At 39.0% G+C, this 16,640-nt stretch overlaps 2 protein-coding genes across 3 annotated transcripts; one reads left to right on the forward strand and one right to left on the reverse strand.

Moving 5' to 3' along the window:
- The first annotated feature begins 1,587 nt into the window (after positions 1-1,587).
- Positions 1,588-5,513, forward strand: rraga (Ras-related GTP binding A). Of its 2 annotated transcripts, none has more exons than XM_007545990.2 (10): positions 1,588-1,730; positions 1,982-2,108; positions 2,187-2,286; positions 2,387-2,453; positions 2,533-2,755; positions 3,819-3,914; positions 4,007-4,129; positions 4,618-4,709; positions 4,795-4,910; positions 5,012-5,513. In XM_007545990.2, exons 2-10 carry the CDS (start codon positions 2,082-2,084, stop codon positions 5,113-5,115), a joined length of 948 nt encoding a protein of 315 aa, XP_007546052.1. In that variant the 5' UTR covers positions 1,588-1,730; positions 1,982-2,081; the 3' UTR covers positions 5,116-5,513. The 2 variants fall into 2 exon arrangements, with proteins under 2 accessions (XP_007546052.1, XP_007546051.1); XM_007545989.2 differs by having other exon boundaries at positions 2,003-2,108.
- Positions 5,514-9,090: 3,577 nt separating this feature from the next.
- LOC103133969 (cyclic nucleotide gated channel subunit alpha 2) lies at positions 9,091-14,117 on the reverse strand. Its single transcript, XM_007545992.2, has 7 exons — positions 13,945-14,117; positions 12,370-12,479; positions 12,175-12,285; positions 11,692-11,868; positions 11,368-11,475; positions 11,140-11,246; positions 9,091-11,053 (listed from the first exon to the last, which is right to left on the reverse strand). Exons 2-7 carry the CDS (start codon positions 12,468-12,470, stop codon positions 9,561-9,563), a joined length of 2,097 nt encoding a protein of 698 aa, XP_007546054.1. The 5' UTR covers positions 12,471-12,479; positions 13,945-14,117; the 3' UTR covers positions 9,091-9,560.
- Positions 14,118-16,640: the final 2,523 nt, after the last annotated feature.

Consider the following 16,640-nt stretch of genomic DNA (forward strand, 5'->3'; position numbering starts at 1 on the left):
ACGTTTCCTGCCAACTGTTGCCTCCATCTACAATAAAGAGAAGAATTTGAATTAATATGAGTTACAACATTTAATTTCCCTTTGGGATCAATAAAGTATTTTTTCAATTTAAAAACCTTGTGTTTGGCAAAAACCTACTTTTGTAATCCATACTACATTGTCCAGCTGTGCTTTTAAAGTCTGTTTGTTTATGAAACAAAAAAAAAAGCAGCTCTGGATATTATTTTTTAAGGTCCAACACACCACACCTGTTATTGCCAGTTATAACCCACTTCTTTAGCATATTCTGAGTCAACTAAAAAGGCTATAGTTGGTGTTGGATGTTTTTGTTAACTTTCCCTCTGGCTCACTTCTGAAGACCACAGTTTTATCACAAGACAAACAAACTTTAACGATTATATTATACAATCTTAGTTTATGGGATAGTTATTGCTGTGGTCTTTTTCTCCTGACTGGTCAAACAGTGAACTGGTATGTAGATGAGGCCATGTCCCATTTCTCATTATCATACAGAGTGTTTACACTCAGTGTAAAGTCCAAAGGCTCGAGATTTGCTACTTTATTTATCTGAATTCTGCTTGTCTTTGTGTGTTTCACTGAAGTTTTATTCACACATCGTGCCAGATGTTTAGTAACTAATAAATTAAGTGTAAAAAAAAATGTGGATGTTGAAGCCATTGAAGAATCCCTCTCAAAAAACCTTATACGGAGCTTCAACCCCAAAAGTCAATCTCTAACATCCATTGTGTCCTGCTAAATCAGTTTTATCCGCAGCTACAAACCACCATTTGAAAAAGCACAATATATCAATTTGTTCTAAGATTGTGCTTTAATAATAATAATAATAATAATAATAATAATAATAATAATAATAATAATAATAAGACAGTAGATATTAGAGGAAAGGGTTACATTTGAAACTTAACAAAAGGCAACAAATGAATTTTCTTGAAAATAAGAAAAGCACATTTTGTGATTAGAGATTAAAGTTAATTGCACCACATTTTTAATTTCGTAGTGGAAATATTATGCAACAATTTCATAAAACACAGAAAAGCTGACTAAACAAGTAATTTCAGTTTCAGTGTGTTTTAAAGCATTTATCATTTTATTATTTAGTAGCTTATTAAGAGCCAAATGTGGCTGCTGTCAAACTGAAGACCCCAGCACAGCAGTACAAAGTCTTAGAGTTTTATAAGGTTTGACTATTTAATCTGTTCACTTCCCTCTAGTGGCACCTCCGCGGAACTTTTGTTTTGTTTTTTTCTTTTTCTTTTTTCTTTTTCTTTCATTTGACTTCAATTCAGACTGTTTTAACAAAGAACATTCTTCGTTTCAAATTTTTAACATTTGTAGAAACCAGCATCGCTTGAATATTTCCCCTTGGGTTTGTTTTGCTAGGCGTTAACTGTTGATCAAAATTAATTCTCCAGCATTTCTGTTATATTTGCCTTTAACAGCTCTGACTTTGTGCTTGAGCATTATTTATCTAAACGGATCGATAAAAATCAATCCTATCAATTGGTTAAATAATTAAAAACTGCCTGGAAGACAAAACTCAGGGCATTTAGCAAATCGATCATCATGTGACTTTCGCGTAAACAGGAAGCAGCTGATTTTTTACTTCACCCTGCTCTCATTTAGTAATGATTAGAGCTGTGTCCTCTAAAACAAATATAAACCGTTCTCTAAGTTTACCTGGACACCAGTAGCTGCTAAGTCATTTAGGAGTAAGTATAAAACACGACACAAAACTTTAACTAGGACAGCTTCGCTGCTCAGTTTGGTAGGCTAACATTGTTAGCGTAGTTAGCATTAGCTAAAGTGATTTTTCGTAGCAGGACAGATCGATTAAATTAACGTATTAGGCGAATTGTACTATTTTCTGTGTCGAGCTGGATTTGAACTGTAAATATACACACATGTTTGTGATAATTTACGGGTTTAACGATGTAACTTTTGATGGGGGCTGTAATAACAGCTGGGTGAAACTGCTCCGCAGGAGAAGTGCTGCAGAAACAGACCGAAGTCATCTGACCTGCAGCTCAGGAAAATCTTCACAACCGTGTCTCCCCAGGGGGATGTCAAGCTCAGCGATGAAGAAAAAGGTGAAGCTGGCCGTGTAGTTTCAGGACCTCTACTTAGTTTTCGACTTTGTTTGCTGAGATATTCTGGTTTGTTGTTAGGTGTTACTGATGGGGAAAAGTGGGTCTGGAAAGACCAGCATGAGGTCAATCATCTTTGCCAACTACATAGCTCGGGACACACGTCGCCTCGGAGCTACAAGTAAGTACTAAACTGAACTTATTTAAAGATAAATCATGACTGACTGGTGTTTTGATTGTTTTTAATTAAAATCAACCTGCTTTTTTTTTGTTAACTCTAGTTGATGTGGAGCACTCCCATGTTCGGTTTCTGGGCAATCTGGTTCTAAACTTGTGGGACTGCGGAGGGTAAACCCTATCTCAACATTAGACTTTATTTTTCCTCTGCTATGACTTCACTAGTGATATATATCTTTTTATCCACCAGACAAGACACGTTTATGGAGAACTATTTCACGAGTCAGAGGGACAACATTTTCAGAAATGTCGAGGTCCTTATTTATGTGTTTGACGTTGAGAGCCGTGAGCTGGAGAAAGACATGCACTACTACCAGTCGTGTCTGGAGGCCATCCTGCAGAACTCGCCTGATGCCAAAGTGTTCTGTCTGGTGCACAAAATGGACCTGGTCCAGGAAGACCAGAGAGATTTGGTGAGCATGAGCCACTGCCTTACAAGCCTTTGCTGCACCAACAGTACTTTCTGTCAGTCAAGTGTAAGAACACGTTTTACTGAGGTTAAAAACAACCATTTACTCGGAAGAGAAGAAACATTTAAGTAACCTAAACGGACAAATAAAACGGGTGGTTAGTGGTAATGAAGAATGACAAATTAAAAGTGAAAGAAATCGATCAAATCTACAGAATGAGAAACTCTGGGAACTAAATTGTGTGCATTAAATTAGCGAGGTGAAATGAGAAAATATGATTTGTTAAAAACAAAAAAGAGAACCCAACAAAAAAAACAAACCTACATTTAACCTAATGAACATAAATGATGGTAAAATCTGGAATAATAATAAAGAAAAAAAAATCTTAAAACATCAGTACTTTCTGTGAATGCTAACAGTCTTATCAGCGATAAAATAATAAACCACAAGTTGCTACAATTGAAATATCATCATAATCTATAAGCGATAATGGCTGTACACTGCCACTCCAAACCAGGCTGAATAGATGTGACAATATTTTACGATTTATTTATCAGTCTTCATGAAAACTAACTTGTGTATACTAAGAGAACCTTAAAACCAATTCAGTTCAGTTTATTCATAGAGCGCCATTTCACAATAAATGAAATCTCGAGGCATGTTACAAAAAATGACTTCAATTCAGTAACATGTTCCCATTGAGCCTCGTTATCAAACGGTGCATTAAGCTCAGTTAATTATTCTATATAGTTAAACGTTTCTGTCTAATTAAAGATATAAACTCACCTTTACCAGGAAGAAACCTCCAGCAGAGCCAGAACTGAGCTCAGTACGGTTGCGGACACACAAAAATAATTATATTATTATTTTAATTATTAATGTGGTTTCTGAAACTTAAGATGGAATCAAATATGACAGTGAGGTTTTTGAAGCATTAAAGAGAAGTATTCCCACAGCATGATGCCGCCACCCCCATACGTCACCATGGGGCTGGTGTGTTGTCATTTGTAGTCTTTCTGCTCTTTTCCTTGGTTTTTGTGATGCCACTTCCTTTTTGCTTTTACAGATCTTTAAGGAGCGTGAAGAAGACCTGAAGCGGCTGTCTAGACCTTTGGCTTGCACGTGCTTCAGGACATCAATCTGGGATGAAACATTGTACAAGGTGAGTTGACTTGATTGAATGCTATTTTTGTTTTTCATTATATCAACCGATAAAGTCGCCTTTGTAAGAAGCTCGTTAAAATGTCTCTGCAGGCCTGGTCCAGCATAGTTTATCAACTCATCCCAAACGTCCAGCAGCTGGAGACGAACCTGAGAAATTTTGCACAGATCATAGAAGCAGATGAGGTTCTTCTGTTTGAGAGAGCCACTTTCCTGGTGAGAGCGACCTTTCGCTTCTGTCTCACTGCAAAAACACAAAACCTTACCAAGCATTTTTAGTCTTGTTTGTAGTGCAAATATCTTATTACACTTCAAATAAGTGAAGACTAACTTGCAAGTATCTTTTCACCAAGATGTAGGAGCTTGTTTTAAGTAAATGATTACTTAATATTGCTTAAAAAGCACCTGTTCCATTGGCAGATACATTTACTTATAACAAGACAATTTCCCCATGTTATAATAAGCGAAATTATCTGCCAATGAAACAAGTACTTTTTCACCAATATTAAGGAATTATTTACTTCAAACAAGCTCCTGTCTCTTGCTGATAAGTTATTTTTAAATTAGTTTTATCTTAAATAAAGTTTACAAAGATATTTGCACTGAAAACGAGACTTAAAATGCTTGGTAAGATTGTGTGTTTTCAGCAGCCTAGATTTGGATCTGGGAATGTAAAGCATGTCGATGTACGTTTGCCCATGTAGGTAATCTCCCACTATCAGTGCAAAGAGCAGCGTGACGCTCACAGGTTTGAGAAGATCAGTAACATCATCAAACAGTTCAAGCTCAGCTGTAGGTAAGTTCACGTTGCGCGTGATCCGCTGAACGTTTTCTGTCAATTTTTCTCGTATTTAGTCGCTTCGTCTGTCTTGTTATTTCAGTAAACTCGCAGCTTCGTTCCAAAGCATGGAAGTTAGAAACTCCAACTTTGCGGCCTTTATCGACGTCTTCACCTCCAACACTTACGTCATGGTGATCATGTCAGACCCCTCTATTCGTAAGTACATCAGTGTTGGTGGGTTACAATATAAGATGTGAACACGTTTTGCAATATTCACCATCTTTTTTTTAATTTTTTTTATTTTATTTGTTTTTCAGCGTCTGCAGCAACGCTCATCAACATCCGAAACGCGAGGAAACACTTTGAGAAGTTGGAGCGGGTGGACGGACCCAAGCACAGCCTGCACATGCGGATGCGTTAGCCCACGCTTGATTCCCAGCGGATACTCTCAGCCAATCAATGCACAGATAGCATGTTGCAGCCTCGAAAGCTCTGATAGATATAAACAGCCCGACATCATTTCTGCTCTATCTTTACATTCAATCAACAGTCATTCTGGGAGAATCTTAGTTTTTTTGTCTAATTTCTACAGGAATCAGAAGTATCCTGAACAGAGGTACACTCTGATGAAATATTTATGCTTAGTTGACACATGAAGCAGTTAAAAACGTGTGTTTACCATGAAGGCCTTTCTTTTCTCACTTTGTTGTATCCATCGGATTTATATAGTCAGTGCAGTGTGTCCCAGTGACACTGTTTGATTTTTCAACTGCGGTTTTTAAATGGTCACAAAAAATATAGTTATATTTAGAAGCCTAATTTTGTGTATGTGTTTTTTGTATTTATTCAGATTTTTTTTGTAAACTGCAATATGTGTGTTTAGTATGGAGTCCACTAAGAACCCTGGACTAGTTGTCTGGTACATGTGATATGCTGCACCTGCCAAGTGGGTTGACAGAAGTGTTGGAGCAGCCATTTAAAGGCACAGAACGCTAATTATGTACATTTACTCAAAAGTTTTGCTGTGGATTACCTGGAAAACACTAGATAAGCTGTTTCTTTGTTTTGAAAATATTTCTTGGCTGCATTAAAAAAAATATAAAGGTAAAATTTGGCCAAACAGTTATCCACACTTCCTTGGCTTTATATGGTTTAATTAGCCTGTGGTTAGACATTGCTTGATACAGGTTTAGCTGAGCAGCTGTTCTGCTCTCTCAAAAGGAAACTGATACCCACGCTGGAGAGAACTGTAAGGAGATAGCTAAGTGTTTTCAGCACACGCGCGTGTGTGTGTGTGTATTAAATAATGAAGAAATCACTGTTAACTAGAACAATCTGGATGATCAATGAGGCTTTCATGATAAGCTTAGTAAGAGTTGCTACAATCTAATCAGAAGATCTATGTTTATTAAAAAAGATCTTCCTGGAGGCTTAAATGACTGAAAGGAATATGGTTGTTTGCTTCTTCCCTTTTATGCTACATCAGTGTGGTTTGTATGGATGTACCAAACACAATGTTCTTAAACTGGTATAAATCCCGCTGCTGGTACTTCACCTCCTTTTAATTATACTCAAGAAATATTGGTGTAAAAAAACCGTTGTGCAGATGAAGCTTTACAAGACTTTCGTAGTTATTTTTTCTGTGAATTGGCCCAATGTCAAAGCATTTAAAACTAAATCGCCACCTAGTGGTTTGTGGAAGTATTGCAGCATTCACACCAAACGCTTAGGCCCATCCCGTTTTAAAGATTAATATGAAATTATGTACTCTCATCTCACAGCCCAAAAGTTGGGTCGTTCGGCCACATTCGTCTTTAATTCAGAAACAACGTCTGAGTTGAGGAAAACACGGTGAACCAGGAAAGCAGGATTTAGATCTTGAAAGGGAATAAAATCAGCGGCATGAAATTCCTTAATGGTACTTTTCACTAAGCTAATTTCACACCAACAACACAATCACAAAATGTGTGTGAGATGGTTTGATTAGCTACAAAACATAAGTACAAACTTTTTTTTTTTTTTTTTTTCCTCTACTGTTGCAAAGCCACCAGACTGACTTATTGGGGACAAATGTATATGTTTTTATTCCAAATGTGATTTGAAAACATGAACTTCTAAAAACTGAACACTTAATTAAATCTCATCTTTAAACCTGTCATGCTAGGCTGGTTAAGTAAAACATTTTCTCTTTATCTTATAAAGCAAAAACAACAACAAAAACAACTTTCCCAAACATATTTAGTTTTTAATTATTTTGGTTCGGTGTAACTGGTAAGTTTGACTCCGGATTGATATTTTACACTTTCATAGTTTTACAGTTCGAAATCATTCATCCTCCTGCCAGATGAAAATTTAAAGTAACATTTTTTCTCTAAAATTTTTCTTCTGACTGAAAGCATTATTAAAGTTTTGCACTTAAACGCCTCTTGGTTGAATCAAAAATAATTTTAAAATTTAATCTGCCAGAGTTTGGTCCTAACGGCATAAAATGTTGCATTCTTCAGAAAGAAACTGTTTAAAAATTTAATTGTGTAACTTTTTAATTACTGCAGTTGTTGCTGCTGCAACTTTAAGACAGATTGATGAAAGGATACTTGCAGTTCTCGTCACCAGAGACGGTCCTAGCCTGTTTGGCGCCCTGGGCGAACCACCTCAGTTAAAGTGAAATTTGAGGATTTAATGTAGAAATAGCTTATATGAAATGGTAGTAAATTGGGACCAATTATTTATTAAAATATGTGCAAAAGGCAGACTGTGCTGTAAAACCAAAACCACAGCCTTCCATCAACAAAATAAATGTAATTAAAACAAGTCATACTCCAAGCTAGAAAAATCCAGAACTATGGTAATTCACAAAAACATGCAGGCGTTAACTTTACTAAACAGAAAGAATGGATTGTTTACTTTTATTTCACCCTGACCCCTCCTTGGTTCCTGTGGAGCTGAATAAAAAACACTATTTACTTTCCTCTGAAACGTCACGTCGAACCCTTCAAAGAAGTTCAGCAACTTGACAACCTTAATGCAAAACAAGAACCGTTTAAAGTTTATTCATAAAACAACATGCGGAGATGCACACAAGGAAAACAAGTAATGAACAAAAAAATCCTTTGCACATTTGCTCTACATTATGATCATTATCATAGTTCTTCATCTTAAATGTCTATTGAAATGTCCCATGATGCATATATTTAAGAGTTTAGAAACCCTTCTTTTACCATTCTGTAGCTGAGTGAAGATTGATTCAAGATGCTTGATATCATCAGTGCCTTTCTGGCAGGATATGGATTCGGCAGCTCCTGCCTCTTTATTGTTACCAGCTCTCTTCAGCTCTGCTGCTGTGAGGCATTGTTCCAGCTCCTCTTATCAACACTGCTCATGTGTGTCCAGGAATGCAAAGGCTGAAAACTGGAAAATCCCCGGCCTTTTACTTCAAAGTGCAACTTTCCTCAAATAAATGGATGGAAGTCAGTATACAGGACCTCACTCGTTTTTGTTGGGTTAGAAGGTAGAACACAAAGCTTTTGCAAACAATCAATATCGAGTGTCCGAAGATTAATCATTTCTTTTTATTTATTTATTTATTTTTTTAAAAAAAGGAAGTCTGTTTTTTCAGCAAAACATTTTCATGGCACAAACTTTGTAAATGCAACATTTAAGAAACAGTCAACAACATTGATACAGATTTACAGTGCATCGCACAGGTATTAATAAACCTTTTTTATATGTTACAATCCCAAATGTCAATGTATTTTATTGGGATTTTATGCAATAGAGTAATTTTGTACATTTGCAAGAAATTAAAATTTTTTATTACAAATATTTAAATCCAGTGCCCCAACTCTGACCGATCTCCTAATCCCTGTTAAAGATTAGCATCTCCACAGCATGACCCTTTCCCCACCCTGTTTCACAGTTGAAAGGGTAAGTTTATACTTGTGGATTTTATTTACTATTTGGGTAATTTCTAAAGTCACTAGTCCTTATTTTGGGGTATCGGAGCAAGGGGGGGGGGGGATGAATAAAAGTTCACTTTTCCAAAGATCTTCATTGTAAAGAATTTCCTTCTGTTCCACAATCATTCCCTTTGTGTTGGTCTGCGGTGTAAATTTCCTTTAAAAGGGCATTTTGTGATTGTAATTGTAAATGTGAAAAAGCTGAATGTTAGTACCTTAGAAAGAGGGGCACTGGAAACTGTTTGTTTGTGACAACTAATCACCATGCACAATATCTCCTTAGGCCTTTGGTTCCCTGGAGTAGCAGAAGGAGTTCATTTGAAGAGTACCAAAGCATAATAGATGACATGTAGAGGGAACTGAATGTCTCTGTTGATGAAAACAAACATGACACTCACAGGTGATCAAGGAAGATATAAAGAAATCCCAGAGTATCTTGTACTTGTTGTTTATGTACTCTGTAACATTTATTCAGCTTGAGCTGGTTTGAAACTTGAAGTCAACCTTTGCACATGCATTCAGCTCTTGGCCGTTCGTTTGTACAATAACTCAAAGTTAGCTGGGTTCTGGTGTTGTGTATTTTGTTTTCATGTTGATTGAAATGCAGGTATTTCTTTAAATTCTAAATTGCAAGAAAACAGTAAAAGGGCAATGGCGTGTGAAGATGTTCCGTCTGCCTCCAGCAGAGCAGAAACATGCATTTTAGCTTAATTGCCCACTTTAAATTACCCTGCTGTGTGCACATGCACGGCTATTTGCCCAATGTGTCTTTGTGCTGCCTGTGATGGACTGGTGATCTGTCCAGGACGTACTCCGCCTTCAGGCCATTGACCCCTGGAGACAGGCTCCATCCTCCATGATTCATCCAGTGAGTGGATGAATGAATGGCTGAAGTCTGATGTTGAAAGTATCAGTGTTGTAATGTTTTCCTGTTTCTGTTCCGAGTCTGAACATCGTTTTGATGTGGTGACCCATTTGTACCGCCAAAACCACCGGGACCACTTCCACTTGCCATTTGTGTGCTGGCATCCGTGTCATTGTTTGCCTCTGCGCCGCAGTCAGTTTGGTTCAGGTGCCGCTCCAGCAGAGTGATTCGCTGCTTTAGCCGCTGCTGAGTGTCTGTGTACTCAGTCAGCAGACGGGCAAAACGAGTCTGTAGGGTGTCCAGAGAGGACTCCAGTCTCTCCACCTTCTCCTCTGCGTCCTCCTTCTGTAGCCCGCCCTTCTCCGCATTCTCATCAAGAAGCCCTTCCTTCTTAAGGATCTCCCTACCCCTGTCCTCTAGCACTGTTTTAGCGTCTGGATACTCTGTCACTGCCTCCATTAGGTCGTCCTTGGAGAGGCAGAAGAGGTCAGAGTATCCCAAGCTTCGGATGTTGGCTGTGCGGCGATTCCCCATTTTACTACCCCTTATGTTCAAAATGCTGATCTCCCCAAAGCAGCTTCCAGCAGTGAGGAGAGCATACTGCGTGACCCCATCGTCAGCTACGACTGCCAGCTTCCCCTCTTTAATGATATACATCTCCTTACCAATGTCTCCTTTCCTGCAGATGTAGTCTCCTGGACTAAAAACCTGCGGACGTAGTTTGAGCACAAGCTCCACTAGCAGTCCGGCCTCACAGTCTTGAAAAATGCGTACTTTCTTGAGTGTCTCAAGGTGTACGTTGATGGCAATCTCGGCCCGCAGTTTGTTGGGCAGGTTCTTCAGCACCTCCTGCTCGTCTACGGCTTTTTGGTTGGTCCACAGGTAGTCGAACCACTTGATGACGCGCGTCTCCAGCTCTCTGCTGACCTTGCGGAAGTGCATGTAGTGTTTGATAGCGTCAATTCGAGCCTGAAACTCAGCCCTGGTGGCGTTCATGTTGGCTATCATGGAGCCTATATTTCCCACAATTGTTGCAAAGATCAGCACTCCAACAAGGAAGTCAAAGACCACAAACAAGTACTCCTCATCTCGCACAGGTGCAGGCATTTCTCCAATGGTGGTAAGAGTGAGGGTTGACCAGTACAAACAGTAGACATAGCTTCTTGTTAAGGACGAGTACTCCGGTTTGGAGATGTTTGGAAAGACCCACGTGTCTGAACCAAACCCCAAAGACTTGGATATAGCGTAGTAGATGCAGGCATTCCAGTGAATGATGACCAGGATGTAGAGCACCAAGTTGCAGATCCGGAAGATGTTGGGGTAGTTGGTGCGTGTTTCTGTCCGGTCAAAGAATTCAAACATGCGAGGGAAGCGCAGCAGGCGATTGAATCGGAGCTGAGGAGTGTGGATGCCAGTGTAAATGTACACCAGATCAGTGGGCAGGATGGACACCACGTCAAGCTTGAACTGTAATGTTCGGATGTAACTGTCTCTTAGCTTGGCGTGGTCCTTCACCAGGAGGCCTTGTTCCAGAAAACCTTAAACAACGTAGACAGAGAGGAAATTTAGTTAGACAGCTTTGACAAATATGTAAAAGAAGAAGGGAGTGTTTTTATTGGATTACCTGTCCGTAGACGCACAAAACTGTCCAGTATGTAGACAGTATCGGAGATGTAGTCCAGCACCAGCCAGCAGATGTAAATGCTCACCTGCAGTTTGTCAAAGCATGCCCTGGGAACATAAAAAGGTCCAAATAATTTAGTGCTCCAATCAAAGGGCTGGACTGTACAGATCACTGCATTTATTATCCAACTGCAGGGCTGGAGGTAGCCGACTGTGGGAATTATAATACCTTGCAATCACAAGGAGCCAATTGTAGAGGACTGCAATAGCAATGACAAACAGCCAACGGTAGTAGGCGTCATCAGATGGTGAGACAACTAACAATTCCCACCTCTTCCTGGAAGTATGAGGAGCAGACAAATGATACATTAGTTAAATCCCCATGGAAATTTATCTCGGAAAAGTTATTTTGTTTTAAAATGTAGCATTGACTAACAGAACACCATTTTACAAAGCAGTATCATCGAGTTAAAATCTCAAGACAACACAATAGATAGAACAGGGTGTCTTCTGACCTAATTAGAAATTTCAACCCTAACCCAGTCAGGAATACCTCAAGATCCCTTTGGCATTGTTGCCATTGGCATCTGGTTGGGTGATGCTGTTGCGACTAGGGGCTGTTCTCAGCTCCGGGCCGCGAAAGCGTTCCAGGAAGGAGTCTGGTCGCTCCTCCTCCTCCACCAGGCTCCTGTGTGCCCATTCCCTCAGCCTCACCACCAGTTTCACCAGTCTAAGACACGTGCAAAGCAAAAAAATCCCCTTTAAGCTTCACGGAAATCATGAAAATGACACAGAAATTGCCGTTCATGTGAAACCTTATCCCAGAGAAGCACAGAAATTACATGGATTTGCAGAGTGAAACAACAATCTCTGATAGAGAAAGGTTTGATAAATTGTGGCCGTATTACAATGATTTGACTCATTTGTCAGGCACATCAATGTAAGTGCCAAACAATGCTGCTGATGTTCACATCTAACAATTCAGAAACTCTGGCAAAAATGCTAAAATGTAATTGCCGCGACGCTACAGTGTCACCTTGAAATGGCCCCATTCCTCTGAAAAGAATCCTCCGAACTGCGTCCGTCGGGGTCGAGAGCGGCAACTCGTTGCAGCTCTGATGACGTGTCATCGCAGACCGATGGCACCCTGGTACAAAAACAACAAAACAGAAAAGTAAAACTCTCGTTATTCGTTTCATGTGCTGCTTTTATAAAACTGACTTTTTCTTACCTACTAAGTTTACTTTCAGCCCTCTCGATCTCTTCCTCCAAGGTTGTCTTCACTGACAGGTTGTGGGGCGACCGGTCTCTCTCTGGCACCTGGCCTGTCATCCTCAGGTTCTGTCACGGAGGACAAACAGCAGTGTTGAAGCCTCACTTGTTGCCATTCAACCCATGCTGTCATTAGGAGTGTTCCCTGTTTCTCTGCAGAGCTGCTGCAGCAGAGGAAAGTGTTTATGGTGCATAATGTCAGTTTATAGTCAGGGGATGTTGGCCAACGGAGACCGTCTGCAGTCCCCAACCAGCATCTGTCAGGTGACGGCTCAGTTGCCGCGGTGAGGGACGCATATACAAAACAGGATCTGAGCAATTTATAACTCGACTCTATGTTGGTCTGATGGGAAAAATGTGCTGCCTAAGATTTTTTTTTCTTGTTGTTTTGCATTCTTTTCTTATTTTATGCTTCCTGAAAAAAAAGACTTGTGGAAAAACCATTAGCTCCTTTAAACCAGGACAGACAAGTTTTCTGTTTTTTTTTTTTTCCAAAGAGCATTTTATTACCTTCTGTAGAACTGCATGAAAAAAGCAGACCTTAATTGTTCTATATTTTAATAGATTTTTTATTAATACCACAAAAACTACAGCGAGTACTTATATTTACTTATCATTACCTCTTTTACTTGATATTAATATAAATAAATTTTAAATATGTATTTAACTATTTCATATTTTCTCTAAAGATGTACATTTTAATTATTTATTCTATTAAATTCATGCAATTTTTTGTTTATTTAGTATTTAAATGTATTATAATTTATTCAATTTCAAACAATTTTAATTGAATGTATCTCGTGGATTTCTGATATTTATTTCATGAATCATATTTAAATGTTACTTAAAGCAGTTTTTTTTTTTACTGTGCAACTTGTTGCTAACAACATTTGCCTCATCAAACAAACGTATTTAAAATGTACCAGTAGTCTGTCTGCTGGCTTCAAAGAACTGACAGTTTGATCTATAAGAAAACATCCAAGACTAAAAGTCGTGAACCGAACCTTTTGGAGAGTTTAGGTGAAACTTTCCAACACCTCTCCACCAAGTGGAAGCACTTTATCCCCTCTACCAGTAACATGTGTGGCCCGTAACGCATTTCCACCCTGCGGCACAGACAGACAGACAGACGAGGAGCTGTTTAGACAACTGTTACCGCTGTGTGGCTAATTGGTAGATCATTAACGAAAACACGGCTTCGGTCAGACTGAACCTCTCCAGCTGAGCGGGCCTATCAGCAGCTCTCCCTCCGGACCTTCATCACTCAGGAAACCAGCGTGCTGAGTGCGCGCGCAAACTGCGGCTCATCATTACATCACAGGGGCATCCGGGTTGAACCACCAGAAGTTATCACTCAGCCAAACTCAGCTTTAAAAGAACTAATTGTTGAAATGGCTCGAATGTCTACATTTTGTGAAGCTGGAGATAAATTCTGATTCATATAAACGTTACTTTTATTCCTGCTGACAGAGCTGCGGCAGAACTTCACCGTCTTCATTCACTGCAAAGCAGTTGCACAAACAGTGACTCTTACCTTAGGTTTCCTTTAGTTACCTGAAGACTCCGTCATCCGGAGCAAAGCGCCTCCGACAGATCCATCCTCAAAGCTGCGAGCGAATGAAAACACTCCTAAAACACAGTTATTTTGAAATGGTGTTCTGTGAGGCTTTGAAAGGTGTTCCAGTCAGAGGTGTGAACACGTGGCTGCGCTCGTCCTCCGATGAGAGTAGACAGGTAGGTTAGGAGGTAAAGGCGGGGTGGGGCTTTCAGAGCCCAGACGTCAGCTCTGGATGTGAGAAATCTTTGGGGAAATATACATTTTCTATAAATCTGGATCTATTCTTGTCATGTTAGTAGAAAAACAAATACACACACACACACACACAAATCTAAGAAATGCAAATGTATTTTCTGCAAAAAATATATATTCCTTTTTCTCCTTTTCCTTACAGAATTGTTTGCTCAAGGTGTCTAAGTGCATGGATAGACTAAAACAGCAATTTTCTGACCAAACAAACCATCTAAATTGCAAAACATGGTGGTGGCAGCATCATGCTGTAGGGATGCTTTTCTTCAGCGGCAGCAGAGAAGCTGGTCAGGAGTAGATAAAGGAGGATGGATGGAGCTGACCGGCCCTACAGTGGAATGGTTCAGATCAGAGTAAAGTGATGAGTTGAAATGGCCTAGTTCAAGTTCAGAATTAAGTGAAGCTAAGAATCCGTAGGAAGACTTGAAAAATATTATCCATTAACATGTTCTGCCTTAACTGGATCTATTTTACCAAAAACAATGGGCGAAGTGCCTGGATGTGAAAAGTGAATTAAATATCTAATAAATCCTAAAAAATAAAATAGTTTTTACAGAGTACTGTTGAGATGTATTTCTCTGAGTCCTGCATGTAAGGATTATATTTGAAAAAAATAAAATATAAAAATAAAAATATACTATTTTAAAAAAAAAAGTAAAAAAAAAAAAAGATGCGATTTAAACTGGTGATGGCGGTATCATGGTGTGGGCCAACTCTGAGGCAGGTTTACTGATTTAAAGTGGAAATTCTGAATCTCATCAGGGATTTTTTTTAAAATAAACTATTAATACATGTTTATGAACAGGATCAAGAATAAATAGTGTGGTGTAGAAATATGACCAATTTTATACATGCCGTTCCAATAAGACAAAGGGAAATTAAACCAAAAGAGATTTTTTTGTGTTAAGCGTGAATCTGAAGTCTATCCAGTAGAAAGCTTCTTATTTGGGGAAATCTTCAATTAATTAAAATAAAGTGATTCTGAACCAATCATCAAGCTGTTAAGTTTTTATTAGATTTTTTTTAAACATTTCTGCTCTTCTGGGAAATCTCTGTACTGTAAATTATGTTTTCAAAACATAAACATTTGCTACACATACCGTTCTGAACATTTGATAAAATATATGATAGTTATATTTTTATGCTATAATCATGTACAATATATTATTAATCTCATTTTTTTTATACACTTAACACTTAAAATTTTGTGTGAACCCATAAATTCTGTTACACCTGAACGTCGCCTCTGTGGGAAACATTTACTGAAAACGTTTCCTAGGCAACAATGTACAAAGTTCTTCTTCAGCAGACAAATTGAAACTTTAGCTCCAAATGTTCCCATCTGAAAACAGCTGAAACGATAAAGCACGGACGATGAAGGCCACACCAGACAGCCTCCTCATCAAGCAGCACGAAGGCAGGTGCCGGAGCCGTAATCAGAGCCTTGAAAGACTTTACAAGGAGCGAAGCCCAGAGGAATTCGCAGGAATCCGAGATCCGAGTCAGTGAACAGCGACCTGCAGTCTGCCTCGTCTACTCCCCGCTGCACTGGGAAAAGACAACAGATCAAACACACAATCACTCTTGCTCACAGTTTGCTTTGTCAGACAGATGACAGGTTTTATGAGGAAAAAGAGGGAAGGACGGCAACAGAAACTGAGATAAGAGGAAGGAGAAGTAGTAAAAGGAAAATGAGGTAAACCGTTGAATCATAAAAGTTGATCTGAAATGTGTCTGTTCATTCCATGACAGTCTGAAGAGCCACCAAAGCTTTTCGTATCAGACCATCAAGCCTGGATTGACAATAACTCAGTTTTCCAAAAGAAAAATCCAGCACAGAGAAACCACGTCACCAAAAATAACGCCTTACCTGCAGTGAAGCATGGCAGTGGCAGCATCATGCTCTGGGGTTACTTTGCTGTAGATAAGCACGAACAGTTCAATCAAATCAGGTGTCCTTTTAGAAAGCTCCAGATGAAGGTGGATTTTAATCGCCAGCATCACTGAGTACAAGCAAAATTAGCAAAAGAATGACTTTATGAACAGAAACAAAAACTTTATGAAGTAAATCTGACATTAAATCAGTTCAGTCATGCATGGAGCGTTTTAGACAAGAGATGTCCTCATAATCTGATGGATTTGGATAAGTGTGGCAATGCAGAGAGATCTGAAATGAAGAAAAGGAAATGTGATGGGGGGGGGATACTCGACTGTGTCCACATTTACATAATTTCCAACAGATTTGTTTTTCAGCTCAGCACAAGGCGTGTCACATTTAAGTAGAGGCAAGTTTGAAATAAAAGCCTTACAAATACTTTTGTGAAATGCATTGAAAATGCATTAAAAAAAAAAGTCCCTGACTATTTATTTGTATTGCTTTTATGACATATCGGAGCTTTGCAAATGCTACCATTTCAGAAAAG

Source organism: Poecilia formosa, unplaced genomic scaffold (assembly GCF_000485575.1).
Source record: "Poecilia formosa unplaced genomic scaffold, Poecilia_formosa-5.1.2 Scaffold14, whole genome shotgun sequence".
NCBI classification, from domain to species: domain Eukaryota; kingdom Metazoa; phylum Chordata; class Actinopteri; order Cyprinodontiformes; family Poeciliidae; genus Poecilia; species Poecilia formosa.

Bases quoted from the DNA above. Each gene is read 5' to 3' on its own strand.
- rraga (XM_007545990.2), top strand. From the start codon at position 2,082: ATGTCAAGCTCAGCGATGAAGAAAAAG. The intron at 2,287-2,386 runs GTAAGTACTAAA...TGTTAACTCTAG, and splicing joins ACGTCGCCTCGGAGCTACAA to TTGATGTGGAGCACTCCCAT. The intron at 4,130-4,617 runs GTGAGAGCGACC...TTGCCCATGTAG, and splicing joins TTGAGAGAGCCACTTTCCTG to GTAATCTCCCACTATCAGTG.
- LOC103133969 (XM_007545992.2), bottom strand. From the start codon at position 12,470: ATGACAGGCCAGGTGCCAGAGAGAGACCGGTCGCCCCACAACCTGTCA. The intron at 11,247-11,367 runs GTATTATAATTC...TTATGTTCCCAG, and splicing joins TGGCTCCTTGTGATTGCAAG to GGCATGCTTTGACAAACTGC. The intron at 11,054-11,139 runs GTAATCCAATAA...ACGTTGTTTAAG, and splicing joins TTTTGTGCGTCTACGGACAG to GTTTTCTGGAACAAGGCCTC.